Consider the following 22,559-nt stretch of genomic DNA (forward strand, 5'->3'; position numbering starts at 1 on the left):
GTGTGTATATATATATATTTACATATTTTCTTTGCATATTTTTTTCTAAAAACTCAACCTCAAAACACTCTCCTGCAACCCGCCTCACCAATAAAAAAAAAGTATTATTTACCTCTTATCTGAAATCCACAACAGAAGCTAGCCAGAGGTTAGCCAGAGGTTGGCCAGTTCACTGGCTAACGTTGGAGTTCAGTTAGCCACGGTTGGCGGTCATCAGCTATCCCTTAGCTCGAAAAGCTATCGCCAGTTTTTAAAGCGCGACTCAGACCAGAGCATACTGGACCTATTTTCTCTCCATATCCCCGGATTTCTACCGCAGGCTCTGGACATTTACACCTGGATCTTGCAGCTAGCTAGCTGCTACCCGAGTGACTATTGGCTAACGTCGGACTATTGGCTAACGTCGTTATCTGCCCGAGGGAGTTATCCAACTGGCCCCTCCATCGCGACATAACCTGAATGCCCATCTGTGGCCCGCTAATCGTTAGCTGTCTTATCGGCTGCTATCTGAATAGGTCTATCGGACAATTTTCTTGGGCCACTATAACTATAACTATTTTGCCAATAGGACTGGTCCCCCCTACCACACAGAACCCCACTAATCTACAGACAAAAACGCACGAGGTGGCTAAAAACAGACCTCCCTCCATCTTCTGCCAGCATGCTACCTATGGCCCGGCTAGCTGTCTGAATCTTATTTGACCCTTATGATCACTCGGCTAAGCATGCCTCTCCTTAACCTCTATGGAACCCCTTCCCGTTCTCATCCCGGTAACGGGATTGCTTGACAAGATAGCAAAAATCTAATAATTTCAATTTCTCAAACAATCAACTATTTTACACCATTTGAAAGATAAACACTTCCTTAATCCAACCACGTTGTCCGATTTCAAAGAGGTTTTATGGCAAAAGCATAAAGTTAGATTATGTTAGGAGAGTACATTGACAAAACATTACACACAGCCATTTTCAATGCAAAGACAGGTGTCACCAAAAGCAGAAATCCAGCTAAAATTATGCAGCACTAACCTTTAACAATCTTCATCAGATGACACTCCTAGGACATCATGTTACACAATACATGCATTCTTTTGTTCGATAAAGTTCATATTTATATATAGAAACAGCATTTTACATCGGCACGTGATGTTCAGAAAATATTTTCCCTCAAATGCTTCCGGTGAATCAGCGCTACAATTTACAAAATTACTATTCGAAAACATTGGTCAAATCTAATATTGTCATTCAAAGAATTATAGATTAACATCTCGTGAATGCAACCGCATTGCCAGATGTAAAAATAACTTTACTGGGAAATCACAATTTGCAATAAACGAGGTGCTATGCTCAGAAAAATAGGCTAGGCGATACAGGTTAGCGCCATCTTGGAACCATCTAAAATCAAATATACTATTGTAAATATTCCCTTACCTTTGATTATCTTCATCAGAAGGCACTTCCAGGGATCCCAGGTCCACAACAAATGCAGTTTTGTTCGAAAAAGTTAATAATTTATGTCCCAATAGCTCCTTCTTGTTAGTGCGTTCCGAAGGCTACTCATAATGTACGAGGCGCGCGGGACTTGTCGGGACGTTCGTTCAAACATGTCAAACGTTGTATAACATAAATCTTTAGGGCCTTTTTCAATCAGAGCTTCAATAATATTCAAGGCGGACGATTGCATTGTCTTACTAAACGTTTCGGAAGGAGAGGGTACCCACGGGCGCCCGCGTCATAGTAGTAATGGCCCTCCCCTTATGACCAACTTTACACGCCTCTCGTTCGGTCAGTTTCTACCGGAGAAGACTCAAACCACTTTGTAAAGAATCCTAACTCATGGTGTGTTTCATAGGCAAAGTGTTGAAGGTGATTCCACAAATCAGATTTCCACTTCCTGCATGGAATCTTCTCAGGTTTTGGCCTGCCATATGAGTTCTGTTATACTCACAGACACCTTTCAAACTGTTTTAGAAACTTAGAGTGTTTTCTATCCAAATCTACTAATTATATGAATATTCTAGTCACTGGGCAGGAGTAGTAACCAGATTCAATCGGGTACGTTTTTTATCCGGCCGTGCAAATACTGCCCCCTAGCCCCAACAGGTTTTAATGTCAATATGCCTTGTCCATTGCTGTTCTGGTCAGTGTTTATTGGCTTATTTCACTGTAGAGCCTCTAGCTCTGCTCATTATACCTTATCCAACCTTTCAGTTCCACCACCCACACATGCTAAAACATCTTCTGGTTTCAATGATGTTTCTAGAGACAATATCTCTCTCATCATCACTCAATGCCTAGGTTTACCTCCACTGTATTCACATCCTACCATACCTTTGTCTGTACATTATACCTTGAAGCTATTTTATCGCCCCCAGAAACCTGCTCCTTTTACTCTCTATTCCGGACGTCATAGACGACCAATTCTCATAGCTATTAACCGTACCCTTATCCTACTCCTCTGTTCCTCTGGTGATGTAGAGGTGAATCCAGGCCCTGCAGTGCCTAGCTCCACTCCTATTCCCCAGGCACTCTTTTGATGACTTCTGTAACAGCAATAGCCTTGGTTTCATGCATGATAAGATTAGAAGCCTCCTTCCTAAGTTCATTTTATTCACTGCTTTAGCACACTCTGCCAACCCGGAGGTCCTAGCCGTGTCTGAATCCTGGCTTAGGAAGTCCACCAAAAACTCTGAAATCTTCATCCCTAACTACAACATTTTCAGACAAGATAGAATGGCCAAAGGGGGCGGTGTTGCAATCTACTGCAGAGATAGCCTGCAGAGTTCTGTCCTGCTATCCAGGTCTGTACCCAAACAATTTGAACTTCTACTTTTAAAAATCCATCTCTCTAAAAACAAGTCTCTCACCCTTGCCGCCTGCTATAGACCACCCTCTGCCCCCAGCTGTGCTCTGGACACCATATGTGAACTGATTGCCCCCCATCTATCTTCAGAGCTCGTGCTGCTAGGTGACCTAAACTGGGACATGCTTAACACCCCAGCCATCCTACAATCTAAGCTTGATGCCCTCAATCTCACACAAATTATCAATGAACCTACCAGGTACCACCCCAACGCCGTAAACACGGGCACCCTCATAGATATCATCCTAACCAACTTGCCCTCTAAATAAACCTCTGCTGTTTTCAACCAAGATCTCAGCGATCACTGCCTCATTGCCTGCATCCGTAATGGGTTAGCGGTCAAACGACCTCCACTCATCACTGTCAAACGCTCCCTGAAACATTTCAGCGAGCAAGCCTTTCTAATCGACCTGGCCCGGGTATCCTGGAAGGATATTGACCTCATCCCGTCAGTAGAGGATGCCTAGCTATTTTTTTTAAATGCCTTCCTCACCATCTTAAATGAGCATGCCCCATTCAAGAAATTTTTAACCAGGAACAGATGGTTCTCTCCAGACCTGACTGCTCTTAACCAACACAAAAACATCCTGTGGCGTTCTGCATTAGCATTGAACAGCCCCCGCGATATGCAACTTTTCAGGGAAGTTAAAAACCAATATACACAGGCAGTTAGAAAAGGCAAGGCTAGCTTTTTCAAGCAGAAATTTGCTTCCAGCAACACAAACTCAAAAAAGTTCTGGGACACTGTAAAGTCCATGGAAAATAAGAACACCTCCTCCCAGCTGCCCACTGCACTGAGGATAGGAAACTCTGTCACCTCTGATAAATCAACTATAATTGAGAATTTCAATAAGCATTTTATTACGGCTGGCCATGCTTTCCACCTGGCTACCCCTACCGCGGTAAACAGCACTGCACCCCCCAAAGCTACTCGCACAAGCCTTCCCCATTTCTCCTTCTCCCAAATCCAGTCAACTGATGTTCTGAAAGAGCTGCAAAATCTGGACCCCTACAAATCAGCCGGGCTAGACAATCTGGACCCTTACTTTCTAAAATGATCTGACAAAATTGTTGCAACCCCTATTACTAGCCTGTTCAACCTCTCTTTCGTGTCGTCTGAGATTCCCAAAGATTGGAAAGCAGCTGCTGTCATCCCCCTCTTCAAAGGAGGGGACACTCTTGACCCAAACTGCTACAGACCTATATCTATCCTACCCTGCCTTTCTAAGGTCTTAAAAAGCCAAGTCAACAAACAGATTACCGACCATTTTGAATCCCACCGCACCTTCTCCGCTCTGCAATCTGGTTTCAGAGCTGGTCATGGGTGCACCTCAGCCACGCTCAAGGTCCTAAATGATATTGTAACTGCCATTGATAAGAAACAATACTGTGCTGCCGTATTCATTGATCTGGCCATGGCTTTCAACTCTGTCAATCACCACATCCTGATCGGCAGACTCAATAGCATTGGTTTCTCAAATGACTGCCTCGCCTGGTTCACCAACTACTTCTCTGATAGAGTTTAGTGTGTCAAATCGGGTTGGCCTGTTGTCCGGGCCTCTGGTAGTCTCTATGGGGGTGCCACAGGGTTCAATTCTTGGGCCAACTCTTTTCTCTTTATACATCAATGACGTCGGTCTTGCTGCTGGTGAGTCTCTGATCCACCTCTACGCAGACGACACCATTCTGTATACTTCTGGCCCTTCTTTGTTAACAACCCTCCAAACGAGCTTCAATGCCATACAGCTGTCCTTCCGTGGCCTCCAACTGTTCTTAAATACAAGTAAAACTAAATACATGCTCTTCAACCGATCGCTGCCTGCACCTGCCCGCCCGTCCAGCATCACTACTCTGGACGGTTCTGACTTAGAATATGTGGACAACTACAAATACCTAGGTGTCTGGTTAGACTGTAAGCTCTCCTTCCAGACTCACATCAAACATCTCCAATCCAAAGTTAAATCTAGAATTGGCTTCCTATTTCGCAACAAAGCATCCTTCACTCATGGTGCCAAACATACCCTCGTAAAACTGACCATCCTACCAATCTTCGACTTCGGCGATGTCATTTACAAAATAGCCTCCAATACCCTACTCAATAAACTGGATGCAGTCTATCACAGTGCCATCCATCTTGTCACCAAAGCCCCATATACTACCCACCACTGCGACCTGTACGCTCTCGTTGGCTGGCCCTCGCTTCATACTAGTCGCCAAATCCACTGGCTCCAGGTCATCTACAAGACCCTTCTAGGTAAAGTCCCCCCTTATCTCCGCTCACTGGTCACCATAGCAGTGCCCACCTGTAGCACACTCTCCAGCAGGTATATCTCTCTGGTCACCCCCAAAGCCAATTCCTCCTTTGGCCGTCTCTCCTTCCAGTTCTCTTCTGCCAATGACTGGAACGAACTACAAAAATCTATGAAACTGGAAACACTTATCTCCCTCACTAGCTTTAAGCACCTGCTGTCAGAGCAGCTCACAGATCACTGCACCTGTACATAGCCCATCTATAATTTAGCCCAAACAACTACCTCTTCCCCTACTGTATTTATTTATTTATTTGGCTCCTTTGCACCCCACTACAAATCTACCATTCCAGTGTTTTACTTGCTATACTGTATTTACTTTGCCACCATGGCCTTTTTTGCCTTTAACTCCCTTATCTCACCTCATTTGCTAACATTATATATAGACTTATTTTCTACTGTATTATTGACTGTATGTTTGTTTTACTCCATGTGTAACTCTGTGTTGTTGTATGTGTCGAACTGCTTTGCTTTATCTTGGCCAGGTTGCAATTGTAAATGAGAACTTGTTCTCAACTTGCCTACCTGGGTTAAATAAAGGTGAAATATATATATATTTTTTAAATAATGCAGGTCTGACAATGTTTTGACACTTTTGGTTTTGGTTTCCCCTGTGCTTACATACCAGTCTTGGGCTCCACAGAGAAGTATGGCTGTCCTTGCAGAATGCTGTAGACCACTCTGGCACTGTTACCATATGTAGGGTCATCAGCATCTGTCGCGGTCAGCCGAATCACCTCAGTGCCTGGGGAGGGAGGGAGGGAGGTGTAGAAATAGAGTGACTTGGTGAGCAAAAATATTTCCAAACAACTGGAATGACTCATTCTGTTTCTATATGGTTATTTCAACAAGGCCTGTTTACAAAATGGATTGGTCCATCTGCATAAAACTGCTCCAATGTTGACAATAGGTGGAGGCTATTAGAGGTAACTGTGTAGTTATTTTCCACCTCAAAGTATATGCACTCACGGGTGGATTTATAAATATTGTATCCCACTGGTGCAGTGTGTAAGCAGAGACAGAATTTTGATGGCATTATGGCGATACTGCAGAGACATAATTATTTTGGCTATTGTGTGCACATAACCAAACATCCTCATCTCCTTCCCAGTGTACACTACTCACAGAAACACACTGCTGTGAATAACCAGCACAACAGAGACATACTATATAATAGAGAAACAGAGTTTGCTAACTGAACTACTAGAATTAAAACTAAGCAAAGACTGTTGATGAATGGATGAATGGAACATTTAGAGGCAGCAGAATGAAGTCCAGCTACACTCTTTAGCTGTGTTTCTGAAATTGTCCTGGTCAAAAGTAGTGCACTATACAGGGAATAGGCTGCCATTTTGGATGCACACTGTGGCTTTATATGCCGATTCTCCACAGTTCTCCCAAAATGTGTGCTTACACACTTTCTGTCATGGATTTAAAAACATTGGTGTAACCATTGGCTTGAGGGAGTTTCCACTATTGTAAAATCCATTCAAGGTCTCCGACCACCACAATCTCTACTGACTCACCGATGGTTGACATCTCAGGTATGCAGGCTTGGTAGGGCCCATCCAGGAACTTAGGTTCATTATCATTGATGTCCTGGATCTTAACGATAAACTCAGATTTGGGCTCTAAGGGTCGGTCTGTCTGTCTGTTCCAGGCCTGGGCTTGCAGCAGGTACTGGGCCTTGACCTCGCGGTCCAGCCTCTTGATGGCATGGATGTCTCCTGTACTGTCATCAATGGTGAAGGTGGTGCCAGCACCGTCTCCTGATAGTATGTATTTGATTGAGCCATCCCCTAGGTCCATGTCTGAGTGGAGCTGTGGGGGTCACAGGTTAGGGGTCAGAGGTTAGAGGTCAAGAGAGGTTAGAAAGTACACCTTTGTTGTAGGGCCCTGGTCAAAAGTAGTGCACTAGGGTGCCATTTGAGACGCAACCTGAATTCGAATATGTGATGCTATTATTTGACTTCACTGAATCTGTGACATTTCACTACTTCACTGTTTCACGTCACAAGATGGTGGTTCAGAAGATTTCTGTACAAAAAATGAATAGAACATGGAATGTCCTTTTTTGGGACAGTTCCACTATCTACAGATCTAAAGTTTAACTCCTGGCTCGACACCTTTCACACTGAGAGGGTCTCCTCTGCTTTGTTATATAGGCTCAGACAAAAAGGAAAGTGTTGAGTAAATGGAAGGAAAGATATTCTAGACACTCATCCACACTAGTGCTCCATATAAATGAGTGTGGAGTGTACTGTATATGCAGAGGTGTCACGCCCTGATCTGTTTCACCTGTCCCTGTGATTGTCTCCACCCCTCCAGGTGTCGCTAATTTTCCTCAGTGTATTTATCCCTGTGTTTCCTGTCTCTCTGTGCCAGTTTGTCTTGTATGTTTAGTTAAGTCAACCAGTGTGTTTTTCCCCATACTCCTTTTCTATTCTCTTTTGCTAGTCTTCCCGGTTTTGATCACTGACTGACTCTGGACTACTTTCCCGCCTGCCTGATCATCCTGCCTGCCCTGACCTTGAATCTGCCTGCCATTCGGTACCTATTGGACTCTGAACTGGTTTTGATCTTTTGCCTGTACACGACCATTCTCTTGCCTACCGCTTTTTGGATTAATAAACAGTGTAAGACTCCAACCATCTGCCTCCTGTATTTGCATCTGGGTCTCGCCTTGTGCCTTGATAAGAGGTTGTGTCCCAAATGGCACCCTGTTCCCTATATAGTGCATTACTCTTGACCATGGCCATATGGGAACCTTATGGGTCCTGGTCAAAAGTAGTGCACTAGGGAATTGGGTACCATTTGGGAGGCAGACATAGATTCATTGGCACAAGAAGATCCCTTGATCACTCAAGCGTTGAAGTGGATTGAACATTTGATCAATGATGATAAACCCTGCAGCTATCAGAGACCACATCCAGCCGACCACGACAACATTGATTGAAAAGTTGAGAACTGTCATCAAACAGTTCAATAGTAATGATGGTGGGCATTTAGCAGATGCTTTTATCCAAAGTGACATGCAGTTAACACATTTATATCGTGACACAGGATATGACCCAGATGCAGAGACAGGAGACGGATAGTTCGGTTCTCCGAATATTTATTATAACAAAGGGGCAGAAAAAAGGGCAGGTCGAGGGCAGGCAGAGGTTCGTAATCCAAGGCAGAGCCAGAAACCGGGTCGGAACCTGGAAGACTTGAACTTGAGAAATGGGAAAAACGCTGGTAAGACCTGACAAAACAAGACGAACTGGCCACAGACAAACAGAAAACACAGGTATAAATACACATGGGATAATGGGGAAAAATAGGAGACACTTGGTGGGGGTGGAGACAAGCACAAGACAAACACGAACACTGTTCAACATGTCACAAGAGCACGTTGTTGACCTGGGCTTGGAACAGCGCGGGATCGTTGGTCAGTCCAAATGGCATAACCAGTTACTCATAGAGCCAGCTAACCGTGTTAAAGGCTGTCTTCCACTCGTCTCCAAACCAGATGGTAGGCGTTCCGAAGGTCCAACTTCTAAAAAATGTCATTAAGGTCCCGGTAGTCGATACACGGGTGCAGGGTGGCCGGGGAGGCAGAAGGATGAATTAACCCTGCAGCTAGGAGGATGAATTAAGCATGAATTAACCCTGCAATTAACCCTGCAGCGAGTCCTCAATGCACATTTCCATGGTCTTGGTCTCCTGACCAGACAGGGAATAATGCCGCCCCCGATGTGGTGTAGTGCCCGGGAGGAGGTCAATGGCGCAGCATGGTTGATAAAGGGGATTAGTTGTGGTGCAGGCCTTGTTGAAAATCTCCCGGTCCTGGTACTCAGTGGGAATGGCTGAGAGGTCTGAGGCTTTCCCCAAGCCCGCAGAAGGACGCCCAGGGATGGGCTGTGCCGCCTTGAGGCAATGTGCATGACAGAACGGGCTCCAACCCAAAATAGAATCCGTAGCCCAGTCGATCAAGGGGATGTGCGTCTGGAGCCATGACAATCCCAAAACCACAGGCACATGAGGAGACTCAATGAGCAGAAACTGCATGGACTCACTGTAGTTACCTGACACTCGCAGGTTGATGGGAACCATACTCTGAGTGACCCTGCCAATACAGCTTCCGTCCAATGCTCTGGCGTCCATGGGAATGGAGAGGGGTTGTATAGAGAGGCCCAGTTCCGACACCAGGTTAGCATCCATAAAGCTTACGTTAGTTGCAGAGTCCCTGAGCACCCGGAGAGATTAAGACCGGTCTCCCCACAGTAGGATAGCATGGAGAGGAGTGCGAGTAATGGGAGATGGGAGACACCGGCGTCCTCGTACCTACTGATGAGCCTGGTCTTTTACTCAATAGGTGGATATGCAATGTCCTCAAGTACCACAATACAGACAACTTTTGGAGCTCAGTCTGCATAAACGTTCCCCAGGTGACAATCTAGCCCTGCCCAGTTGCATGGGCTCAGGAGGAGGCGACAGTCCTCAATGAATCCTGGGAGAACTCGGGTGACATCGGATTCTCTCGGGAATGCATGCATTGGGGACTTCCGGGATTCTTTGGAGGCAATGTGGAACCCGTGGATGAGCGCGTGTGGCTGGGAACAGACCTCCTCTCCCTGCTCCGTTCCCGTAACTGCCCATCAATCCTTATTGTCAGGACTATGAGGGAGTTGAGGTCCATGGGCAGCTCCCGGGCTGCGAGCTCATCTTTAATTCCCTCCAATAATCTTTGAAGGAAAGTGTCGAACAGGGATTCCGGGTTACAGGCACTTTCGGTTGCCAAAGTGCGAAAATCTACTGCATAGTCTGCCACATTATGGGAGTCTTGACGCAGCGGAAGTGGCTTCGGAGCTACCTTTCTCCTGGACACCGGAGAATCGAACACCATCCTTACCTCCGCCATGAAATCCTCCAGACTAAGGCAAACGCTTGATTATTGCTCCCACACAGCTATAACCCAGGCGAGCGCCTCATCAGCGTTATAAGATACTCTATCTTCGAACGATCTGAAGGAAACAAGGAGGGCTGTATCTCGAAGATAAGGGAACACTGGAAGAGAAATGCCCGGCATGTCCCAGGATCCCCAGCGTAGTGCTCTGGAGGAGGTAAGCGGGGTTCTCGGGAAGCCGGGTAGGCTGGGGAGATGCACCTCTGGTAGCGGAGTTACTGCGAGTCTGAAAGGATACCGTGGTGGCTTGCTACCTAGTAGATAGTCCGCTGAATTGTTCCAACAATGCATTGAAGGTATGGTCATGGCGTTCCACCAAGGTATGGAGTCCATCCAAAAGATTAAGCAGTAACTCCTCGTGTCCTCCAATGGTGGCTCCTTGGGGAGAAACAGTGTGGCGGAGCTGGTCCGGGTGTGCTGGGTCAGTCATGGGCAGTTCGTACTATCCCGACTCAGGATATGACCCAGATTCAGACACAGGAGGCGGATGGTTCGGTTCTCAGAATACGTTTTATAACAAAGGGGCAGGAAAAGGGGCAGAACAAGAGCAGGCAGAGGTTCGTAATCCAAGGCAGAGTCATAAAGGGCCAGAACGGCAGGCAGGATCAGGGTCAGGGCAGGCAGAAAGGTCGGAACCAGGAAGACTGGAAAACAAGAACTTGAGAAATGTGAAACTGGAAACATGCTGGTAAAACCTGACAAAACAAGACGAACTGGCAATAGACAAACAGAAAGCGCAGGTATAAATACACAGTGAATAATGTGGAAAATAGGAGACACCTGGTGGGGGGTGGAGACAAGCACAAGACAGGTGAAACAGAGCAGGGTGTGACAATTTATTTATTCTGTGTATTTGTTTGTTTGTGTGTGTGTGTGTTTGTGTGTGCGTGTTCATGCATATCTGTGTTTGTCGACTCACCTTTCCAATGTATAGCGGCTCCAGTCCAGTGTACTCCTCCAGCACAAAGAACTGGTTCCATACCCAGCCTCTTTTCACCCTAATCAACAGCCCTGCTCCACTTTCCTCCTCTGACCTGGCTTTATCCATACGGCCCTGGGCCTCAGACAACAGGGTCAGCAAGGCTAGAGCTAGTGGGAGTAGTAGGGTGTAGACAGGCCTACCACCCCCAAGATAGTGGTGAAGTCGATCTCCCATGATGGATACTCAACCACAAAGCAAATTGTTTTGTGTTTTCTTTAGGGATCCAATGACCCACCGATGTCGTGCCTTTATCTCTTGCGTCCTGGGAAGGTCCTCAAATGGCTAGAGAAAAGAGACAGCAGAAATGAATTTCAAAACCCTTCAAATGTAGCTGTCATTGTTGTGTCATGACACTATCGTCCTTGGCCTATAAGCTCCTTTGCTGTTTTGTTCTTCTCTGAAACTAAGGTGGAAAGGAAGAAAGTATGGTTGAATGAAAGGATGGAAAGATGGAGGAATGACAATGACCCCAGCCTATTGTGTATAACCACCGATTCCTCTTCTTTTCTGCTATTTGGTGAGTGATATTTAATGTGTGTGTGTATGCGTGCTTACGTCTGTGTGTGTGTGCGTGTTTGATGTGGAAGTGCGTGCATGTGCGTGTGTGTGGTAGAAAGATAAAGAGCTGTATTAAAACTCAGTTAGTGGGGCCTCTCACACTGCTGATGAGGTGCATTTAGAGTAGGAGCGGAGAGGGAGAGATTGGGGAGAGGTATGTCCTCTAGGGGCTGCGGGTTAACTTGAGAGGGACCAGGCATGATGTTAAACTCTGATACCAGCTTGAGCACAAAACCCTTCTCCATTTAGCTTTTTCCTTCCCCATTTCTTGTGTTGTGCTTAGACCAAGGGGCTCCAACAGGTAGATTGCGAGCTACCAGTAGCTCTTAACCCATGAGTAGCTCCCCAAACAATTCTGAAAGCACATACAGTGCCTTGCAAAAGTCTTCATCCCCCTTGGAATTTTTCCTATTTTGTTGCATTACAACCTGTAATTTAATTGGATTTTTATTTGGAGTTCATGTAATGGACATGATCTGTCACATGATCTCAGTATATATACACCTGTTCTGAAAGGCCCCAGAGACCGCAACACTACTAAGCAAGGGGCCCCACCAAGAAAGCGGCACCATGAAGACCAAGGAGCTCTCCAAACAGGTCAGGGACAAAGTTGTGGAGAAGTACAGATCAGGGTTGGGTTATAAAAAATATCTGAAACTTTGAACATCCCACAGAGCACCATTAAATCCATTATTAAAAAATTGAAAGAATATGGCACCACAACAAACCTGCCAAGAGAGGGCCGCCCACCAAAACTCACAGACCAGGCAAGGAGGGCCTTATCAGAGAGGCAACAAAGAGACCAAAGATAACCCTGAAGGAGCTGCAAAGCTCCACAGCTGAGATTGGAGTATCTGTCCATAGGACCACTTTAAGCCAAGAGTGTGCAAGAGTGAATGCCAAGAGTGTGAATGCCTTGAATGCCAAGAGTGTGCAAAGCTGTCATCAAGGCAAAGGGTGGCTATTTGAAGAATCTCAAATATAAAATATATTTTGATTTGTTTAACCTCTCTTGTGTAGGGGGCAGTATTTTCACATCCGGATGAAAAGCGTGCCCAAAGTAAACTGCCTGTTACTCAGGCCCAGAAGCTACGATGTGCATATAATTGGTAGATTTGGATAGAAAACACAAAAGTTTCTAAAACTGTTAAAGTAATGTCTGTGAGTATAACAGAACTGATATGGCAGGCAAAACCCCGAGGACAAACCACCCCCCCCCCCAAAAAAAATATGTCAGCCTACCACTATTTTCAATGGCTCTCACTTTTATTATAAGGCAAAATCCTCCCAGATTGCAGTTCCTAGGGCTTCCACTAGATGTCAACAGTCTTTAGAAAGAGTTTCAGGCTGGTTTTTGGTAAAATGAGCCAGAAATGGTAGTTATTCTAGGTGGCTCCCATTTTGGCTGTAGTGTTTCCAAGCGCGTGGAAGAGAGCGCGTTCTTTGGTATTTTTCTCCGGTAAAGACAATTACGATTTAAATTGTATTGTTTATTTACGTATTAGGGTACTTAAGGTTTGACTTGTTTTTGAAAAGTTTATTAGTAACGTTTGAGATTCATTTTGTATGCATTTTGATGGAGGGAAACTGGGTGGATTATTGACTGAAGCGCGCCAGTTAACTGAGTTTTTATGGATATAAAGAAGGACATTATCGAACAAAAGGACCATTTGTGATGTAACTGGGACCTTTTGGAGTGCCAACAGAAGAAGATCATCAAAGGTAAGGCATTTTTTATATCGCTATTTCTGACTTTCGTGTCGCACCTGCTGGGTTGAAATATGTTTTTCATGGTTTTGTATGCGGGGCGCTATCCTCAGATAATCGCATGGTGTGCTTTCGCCGTAAAGCCTTTTTGAAATTTGACACAATTGCTGGATTAACAAGAAGTTAAGCTTTATTTTGATGTATTACACTTATTTTATGAAAGTTAAATATTGATAATTCTGTAGTTTGAATTTCGAGCTCTGCAATTTCACCGGATGTTGGCCAGGTGGGACGCTACAGTCCCACCTGCCCATAAGAAGTTACACTGTTTTGGTTACTACATGATTCCATATGTGTTATTTCGTAGTTTTGATGTCTTCACTTTTATTCACAATGTTGAAAATAGTAAAAATAAAGAAAAAGCCTTGGATGAGTCGATGTTCTAAAAAGTTTGACCGGTAGTATGTAGATATAGATATATATATTATGGATATTGCACGCTCTGATTTTTCTTACTTCCTTTCTTTCTATGTTTTGTATTTGTGTGTAGTGTTAGGTATTACTGTATTGTTGGAGATAAAAACATAAGCACTTAATTGCACCTGCGATTACATGTGCAAAATATGTGTACAAGACCAATAACATTTTATTTAATTTTATTTTTTACTATCCCATCAAAGCCACATTGACATTATCCCACCACTGGTTAGACACTATTGGCTTAAAAAGCCAAACGTAACACAATATCTGCCATTTCATTTACAGCAATATTACCCATCTGTCTGTGTGGTGTGTGCATTTGTGTATCCCTTAGTTTAGCCAGTTATTGATGCTAATGACAACCATCTTCTGGGTAGAGAGAAAGGCTTTCCCCTGAATCTTCACAATAAGATGTTAACTACAAAATAGGCTTACCTGACAGAATGTTATCATTATTATTTGTATTAAGCAAGTTCACATTTTTTTTGCGAACTATACCATGATGTGTGCAGTACAGAAATATTGCTAGCCAGACACAGTCCTCAATTAAAGGTAAATTATAATATTTTTCTTCCCCCAGACAATGGTATGGGATGTACACATTTACATGCACGCTGAACATGCAACTGTGTTGTTTCTCTATAAATAATTGTAATTTTTACCATTATAAAATCTATTTTACAGCAAAAACCTGGTGAAGAGTTGCAGGGAAGAAAAGAACATGCCTATTTCAACGCTAAATAGATTTGTAGCTGGATAATATTTTTTAAAGTACCTCTTATACTAAAAAATATTGTAGTCCCCTGGCTTGGACTGTAGCAACCACCCTCAACCCCTACCTCTCTCTCTCTCTCTTCTTTCTGCATTGTTGGTGATTTATGCTTCCCCCTCTATTTGCAGTTTTTAAGAACAACAGTAACTTCTTTCATTTCTCTCTGGCTGCCTTCTCTAAGCATGTAGTTGCTTCTCTCCCTCTCCCCTCTCTCTCCCTCTCTCCTTTTCTCCCTCTCTATTTCCTCTGCCTGTCATAGAGGAAGTGAGAGATGCGCTGCTGTTTCTTCCTGGCGCCTTCTCCCCCTCTCCTCCTCTCTCACTCCCTCTCTCTCTCTCCCCCATTTATCTCCCTCTCTCCTCTCCCTCTCTCATCTTTCTCCATTTCCCCCTCTCCCCTCTCTCTTTCTGCTGCCTTAGTAGAGGAGGAGAGAGGTACGCTGTCTGCCTTCTGCTAATGGCCTCAGGGTGTGATGTCATGAGGTTGGAGTGTTTGTGTCTGAATAGCATTCACTTTGTGTGCTAAACGCTACTCACACCATGAACTATTGTACATGCTACATGCTACTGCCTGATAGGACAACATGCAAAAAGTGGCGCACCGTTCCACAAAGTAGAGTTTGGCAAAGAGAAAGTGGAGAGAGCGGAAAGAGTTGAGAGCGGTAGAGAAATGGAGAGACGGAGGAAGAGTATTTCCACCATTTATCGGGTGTAGGCACTGACTTGATAACTGATTTCCAAATGTCAAGTTTATTTGCCAAAGTTATTTTTCCTGCACTCGAACTGCCCACAATAATCAGAGCAAGCAAGGTCAATCATTATTTCATGGTGCTGTGGATTTTTTTATGTTTTGTATTGATTTCAAGTAATGTTTTACATTTAATCAATGTCTTTCATGTGCTCTACTCAAACTGTGCCTTTATGACTATCACTTGTTTTTCTTCCCATTTATCAGTGAGGTGGTAACATCTGTTTGCCTCCACCACAATATATTCCCTCTCTTTTAACAAGCTGCAAGGGACAGAAAACGGACAGCTGTGTCGTGATAATGTAGAGAGGGGAAAGGGAAAAGAGATAAATGGAAAGAAAAGAATGCTAGCAGTGGGCGTGGAGAAAGAGAGAGAGCAGAGAAAGAGAGACTATGTTGAGCTCTATTATATAGTGTAAGAGAGAGCTCATTGTGCCGCAGTGGACACTCAGAATCTCCAAACACAGTTAATCATTATTGAAGAGTCACAAAGAGACTGGTGGCTAGGGGAGGGTTCTGAGCGTGGTGGTATTGTTACAGAGCCCCTGATAGAAGGGGGTATATGGCTACTAGCCACCCTGGCCCTCCAACTCAGGGGATATGTCCCAAATGGCACCTATTCCCTATGGGCCCAGTTAAAAAGTAGTGCACTATATAGGGAATAGGGTGCCATTTGGGATTCAATCTACAACTTAGAGCCCCACGAGGGCCCCTTGCAGGCTGGGTGAGCCCTGACCCCCATGGGCCCCTCCTGGCCCCTCCTGGTCCTACCCTATTCTGTCTGTTTCTATTCTCTCCATTCTTTCTATTCAATTCGCCATGTTGTTCATTATGAAGTCAAATTATCTCCTCGCTAAACCCTCCACCCCCCCAGCCCTTCCTTGTCAGGGTTCACGACTGTGTGTTTGTGTGTGTGTGTGTGTGCTGCTCCCGGCAGAGGTCAGGGCATGCACTCATTGCATTCTACCTCTTTTTTTGTTGTGTCTAATGAGGTGACATGCTACATAATTGTGCTGGCTAAACATTCCACATATCTCCCTCAGACTAATCTGATGGCTCTTCAGATTAGCAGCTGCTCTTGTTGCTCCTGCCTTTACGACCTACCACACAAGATTCCCCTGTCAAGAACAGAGGAATGGATGGATGGATGGAAGGAAGGAAGGAAGGAAGGAAGGAAGGAAGGAAGGAAGGAAGGAAGGAAGGAAGGAAGGAAGGAAGGAAGGAAGGAAGGAAGGAAGGAAGGAGGAGGGTGGAGGGATGAAGGGTGGAGGAGACATCATATGAGAAAGCTTAAGAGGAGGTATTTTCCCACCACAATGACATTTTCTACTGACTTGAGGATTTCGGAGGGAAACGGTAAAAGACAGTTTAACTTTCAAAGAGAACAGCGTGCCTTATAAAAATGTGTTACGTTCTCAAAGCATCCTGTTGCACGTGTATGTTTGTGTCTATGTGTATGTTTGTGCATGCATGTTTGAGTGCGTGCTTGTCTATTTAATGTGTGTGTCAATCAAGGAGGGGATGTAACAATCAACAGCACTAACAGCTGGTGTTCGAGGAATTAAAGGACCATATTGTTGAGTCATCATACTCTCAGTCAGTCTGTCAGCATGGCACTCTTTTCCCTATATAGTGCACTACTTTTGACCTACCATAGGGTGCCATTAAAGACCATGCACTAATATTTGGCAAAAAAATACCTTCAAAACCACTAGCTTTCCCTCTCCCATTCCCTTAGGCCTGCTAAAGAGGAAAACAACACACATGAAACAAGGCTATCACAACTAACAGAACTGTACAAAAACCCTTTGCCTTTAGTCACTCCGGCTCTGTGAACTCAGCCTGACTTTTGTGCTCTGCTGCAGATCATGTGAAAATTATTAATATTTTTTTCACAAAGTCAATCTTATATGATGGTTGCCTACTTCCTATCGAGAGAGCACTTCCTTCTCAGGAGCTGCGGTGTACTTGTTTAAAACAGAGTTATACACTCTGCTTACCAAACCATCAACAATGACACTCCAACAATGTAGCCATTGAACACTGAACAGATAACTTTGACTTTCTCTCAACTTTGTGTGTGGTAGCAACAGTGTGGTAAACAACATATCTGTTGAATAGATAACTTTCAGATATCTAATTTAATGTGTTGAGGCAGTGTGTCGTTGAACAGATATGTGACAATGTAGGCTTACCTATTGAAGAGATAACATTCAGACTTTCTCCCAACTTTGTGTGCGGTGTGACAGTGTTGTCCTATTTCCTATGTAGGCCCCTATGCAGGTCCACCTTTAAGGTCATTCATAAGGCTTGATTTCACAGTGGGCATGTCCGTATCCTCCATTCACCCCTATCTAAGAGGACCCCCATTCCTAAATGGACCATTAAGGACGGAGTCACCGTGAAAGAGGGGCGGAGTTGGGGCTCCAGCATCATAAAACCACAGGGAGATATGTCATGGCTAATTTGTTAACCACAATTGATTTTGCATGGTGGAGAAAGTAGCCATCACTGACACTTCATATCTTTGACCCCAGAGAAAGATGGATGCACAGTATCTGGGTTATTTAGGGCAGCATTGATGGGTAACATCCTGGTGTGGGTGGCCAGATTCCCACCTATGGTAGACTGAGAAAACATAAGCCATTTTCATTTTCAAAGAAAAGTCATAGAATTATAGATTTCCATAAACTATTCAAAGTAGGTTAATTTTGGATTGAACCTCAGTACTTTGCGGTACCTTAGCCTGCATGTACCTTGTCGTAAAGCCTATTCCAATGATTTCTTGTATTCTGTATATTTTTTTATATGAGAGAAGAAATTTACCAGGTTGTGTGATTTTCTCAGCAGCAAGGGTCTATGGTACGGTGATATCACAGACAGTTCACAAAGGGAGGCAGCAATCTTCAAATGCTGTTTGGAGCAATAGGATGTGTGTTTTCTCTATGCTATCACTCTCAGATCTCGCAGATGTTTGCGTATGTGTGTGTGCGGCGTATGTATGCAAGCAAGCGTGTGTGTGCCTGCACCCTTCTTATCCCCATTCCTAACCCCTCATCCCTCACCTCCCACCTCCACCCTCCAGGACTGGAGGAAGAGCTGGCATGGGGCAGGCTCTGAACCTGCCTCTGCCACACTCCCTAATTGTAGCTGGCACTCCCAACCCCCAGCCTCTCTCTGTGTAGCTGTAACCCCAGCCGCTGTCTGTACTGCTGCTGCGAAGTGAGGGTGCATCTCCTTCCCTCCCTATGGGTTGTTTAATGTGGTGCTCCTAATTATGCCCTACTATATCCCTCTCTCTCTCCCTCTCTCCTTCTCCCCTTCCTCTCCATTTTGCCTCTATGTGTTCTGGGGGCCACGTGTGAGCTTCATAAAAATTATAGGATGTACAGTACATTATGTGCTGTGAATCAGGTAGTGTTGCTGTCTCTGTCTGTAGCAATGGGTTAGCACACTTAGTGCTAGCAGTTCCTACCTGCTCCTTTGTCCTATTCTTTTCTATAACAATATAATTTTCTCCTTCTTTTCTCTCAAGCTCATTGTCTTATTCCAACTATCTTGCCAACTTCTCTTTCCATCGCTGGTGCTGCTCTCTCTCTCTCTCTCTCTTTTTTTCTTTCTCTCTTTCTTTCTTTCCCCCTGCACGTATATAAAAAGGTACCTTGTGATTTATGGAGAAATTAAATCACACAAATTGGCATTCATCCCGACCACTGGTGCATGGAAATTATGTCACGGGGCATGAGTGTCATCGGGAAAGTTTGCAATCCATGTCACTGCACCACAAATTAACCAACAGAGTCCTGGGTTGCGTCCCAAAGGCATCCTATTCCCTGCATAGTGCATTACTTCTGACCAGGGCCCTGGTCAAAAGTACTGCACTATATATAGGGAATAGGGTGCCTTTGGGATGCGACCCTGCAGACAGCAGAGGGCCTATTCAGTACTCGAATATCCCTTCATAATCACTCCAAAACATCTCTGCAGATGGAGAAATTGGGATAGGTTGTTGTTGAGATAGAGAGGTTATGTATTTATTCTCTGCTGCATAAACGCTTGAGCATTTAGCGATTCAGAGATTCCTTTTCTATTATCCTGTCTGTCTGTGTCGGAATGTTGTTTAAAAACATGACTGCATGACTGGAAGAGTAGAGCGTCGGAACGTCTGAGTATGCGTCGGAACGTCTGGGTATGCATCTCAAATGTCACCCTATTCCTTATGTAGTGCACTACTTTTGACTAGGGCCCATAGGACTCTGGTCAAAAGTAGTGCACTATATAGGGAATAGGGTGCCTTTTGGGAGGTAACCTAAAATCATCTAGGAACCCTTTGAAGCTGTTCTTAGTTATTACAGAGACTACACAGCAACACATCTGCATAATGTGCGCCACTCAGTTCCGTGAATGAGCGTTAATTCGTCCCAACTTCTGACACGGATAATAGCTACAATGTCTTTGTGTCTTTGTGCACACTTGTCAATCCGGTTTATTTCCCAGCTTCGGTTTACAAGGAGACAGCTTAATGGTTTTGAAGAAGAGTGAAAAAAGTCCTCGTCATGTTGAAAAATGAAAGCCTTCACTCTGACTGAGGTTTGAATACTAAACTAAAGTCCAGACTTTAAATACAGCGTGTTTGAACTGCCGCCAGGGCTAGACGTGTACTGAATGACCCCATACAGTTTTGAGCCCAGGTTTATATTCAAGTTATACAAGTTTGTACTTTGCCAGAAGAATTCTCACAGACCAATACTCTCTCCTCATATTACTCAAGTCCATTCTTGACAAATAAAAATTATGTACAAAATGAACATACATTATAAACAGGTTACAGCTTCAGTTACTTGTCTCACTTTGCACAGGTTTCTCATTTCCATTTATATATATTAAAAAAAAATGTCAAAGGAAAACATCAAGACAATGACTAAACATTTTAAACATGCAGAAAGGAAATGAGAAACCATTGTCATTGACTGCAATTTCCCAACAGTAACACCCATTGAAGAATTTAATTGAAATCTCTCATTGATGATCATGTAGAAAGGCATTCTAGCGAGAAGTCAGAATAATTTAAAATTCCAGACCTTACCTTCTTTCTCTGTCCTTTCAGAGTTTTTGCTATTTTTTCTTCTCTTATCTGTCTCTTCTTTTCTCTCCACTCTCACTAAATTGCACTTGGTAAAGTTGTGGAAGTAACTGCCTGCAATGCATCAGTTCCCCTAAAGTTACTTTGGGTCCATGCTCCCTCTTAACCACACTGGGTGTCCTTTGTAAAGTTTCTACTTCTATCACTCATTGTCTCTCTCTTTCTCTCTCTCTCTTTCTCTCCACACTCTCTCTCTCCAGGCTCTCTCCCTTTTGCTTTCCACAAGCTCTTTCTCTCTTTCTGTCTCCACGCTTTCATCCACTGTGTCATCTTGCCCAGGAGCCAATCAGACTAAAGGACCATTGGCTGCTGTGTACAATCAGGGGTCCGCAACCAGAAATATGCAACCTTAGGCAGGGGATAGGAATGCTTCTCAGAGAAGAGGGATGTAAGAGGAGAGAGAGAGAGAGAGAGAGACAATCAATCAGGGGTCCGCAACCAGAAATATGCAACCTTAGGCAGGGGATAGGAATGCTTCTCAGAGAAGAGGGATGTAAGAGGAGAGAGAGAGAGAGAGAGAGAGAGAGAGAGAGAGAGGGAGAGAGAGAGAGAGAGAGAGATGTTAACATGTTTCCCATGCCAATAAATCCCAGAGAGAGAGAGAGAGAGAGAGAGAGAGAGAGAGAGAGAGAGAGATGGAATAAAACAATGAACGTGAGAGAAAAGGACAAAATGAAATTATATTGCTTTACAGGGTGGGCAGGGATGGGTTTTTGAGCCACAAAAGCCACTAATTTTTTCTTTCAGTATTTGCAAGTGAATAAAGTACCTTAGGTGGAGGCAGAGAGGGGTGACTTATTTCCTTGAACAGCGAAGTAGAAAACAGAGGAAGAGAGAGAAAAGGAAGATAAAAAAGTATCTATTTTTCTCTCTCAGTTTGTGTATGTCCTACACAAACTGGTCTTTACAAGGATTTATAGGCACAAAAGATGAGACTTAAAACTACATTTCCCTGCCTTGCCCAGTCAGAGACAAAGCTATTTGTTTTTCAAATTGCCGTCAAGATTTGGGAAATTAGATGCATGCCAGTACCTACAAAGCCTCCATTAAACATGGTCACAGAAAATCTGATCCCTGTTAGAAGAGAGAAAAATTATCATCTGGAAAGAGGAGAGGGAGGAAAAAACTATATTTAATTTAAAGCAACCATGAAATTAATATAGTGAAGTGTTGAGTGTTTAAAGTGTGTCCCCCAATATGGGCCTTGCTCAAAAGTAGTGCACTATACAGTATCGGGAATAGGATGCGATTTGGGATGCAGTTTTGCGCATGTTGTTTTTTTAATTTCTTTCCACTTCAGAACAAAGTGGGAGAGGAATTACTCAACCATGCTTAGACAGAAAATGTAAATATATTAGCTACAGGAAGGAAGTGTGATGTGGCGTGGCTTTGTTCAAGCACTCTGGGTTTATGAAATGTGCTATACCAAATAAAATGCTTTATCATTAGTATCTCATTAGTAGCATATTATAATGGTGGCTCTTATTATCAACTGTTCCAATCTATTTTGATATTGGAATACTCCAAACATAACCGCGGCAGCAGGTAGCATAGCGGAAAAGAGCATCATTTAGTCTGTTGTATGGTACTAAAAATACAGATGAGGGCTGTTGTCATCCTCCACAGAACAGATGGTCAAAAGGTTGCTCTCTCTATCAGTTCAATATGTTTTTTTCCCTCTACCTCCTTCAACTCCTCTCTTGTCCCTTTCAATATATCTCTTTCTCATTTGCCAGCCCATTCTTCTTCTCCCGGTCTCCCCAGACCTCTTTGTTTCTTTGAAGACCTGACTGGTTAGTGCCTCAGCCAATCTGTCAGACAATTCTTGACTGGGCCCCCAGAAAAGGCATGGGATCTCGGCCCCTCTCAGTCCCTCTTGGTCCTGCTTTGTCGGGTGGGGTGCGATAGGAGGAGAGGGGTGGGGTACGACAGGGTGGCATTCTACCCCATTGAGCAGCGGCCTCCATCATACTGGCAGGCTGGCAGATCGTAATTGGCAGAACAAATTGAACGTATCGGCTTATTGAAAGCAAGGTCTCTTTTTGGG

General features: G+C 44.1%; 1 protein-coding gene across 1 annotated transcript in view; it reads right to left on the reverse strand.

Moving 5' to 3' along the window:
* Positions 1 to 20,861, reverse strand: part of LOC115195863 (cadherin-20) — a 40,803-nt gene extending 19,942 nt beyond the window's left edge. Inside the window, exons 1-4 of the mRNA XM_029756181.1 lie at positions 20,456 to 20,861; positions 11,043 to 11,387; positions 6,699 to 6,993; positions 5,798 to 5,917 (exon numbers count right to left, since the gene is read on the reverse strand). Of these exons, the coding sequence (XP_029612041.1) occupies positions 5,798 to 5,917; positions 6,699 to 6,993; positions 11,043 to 11,279 (652 nt within the window). The 5' untranslated portion in view covers positions 11,280 to 11,387; positions 20,456 to 20,861. The remainder of the gene's footprint in view (positions 1 to 5,797; positions 5,918 to 6,698; positions 6,994 to 11,042; positions 11,388 to 20,455) is intronic.
* Positions 20,862 to 22,559: the final 1,698 nt, after the last annotated feature.

This window comes from Salmo trutta, chromosome 6, assembly GCF_901001165.1.
Source record: "Salmo trutta chromosome 6, fSalTru1.1, whole genome shotgun sequence".
NCBI lineage: Eukaryota > Metazoa > Chordata > Actinopteri > Salmoniformes > Salmonidae > Salmo > Salmo trutta.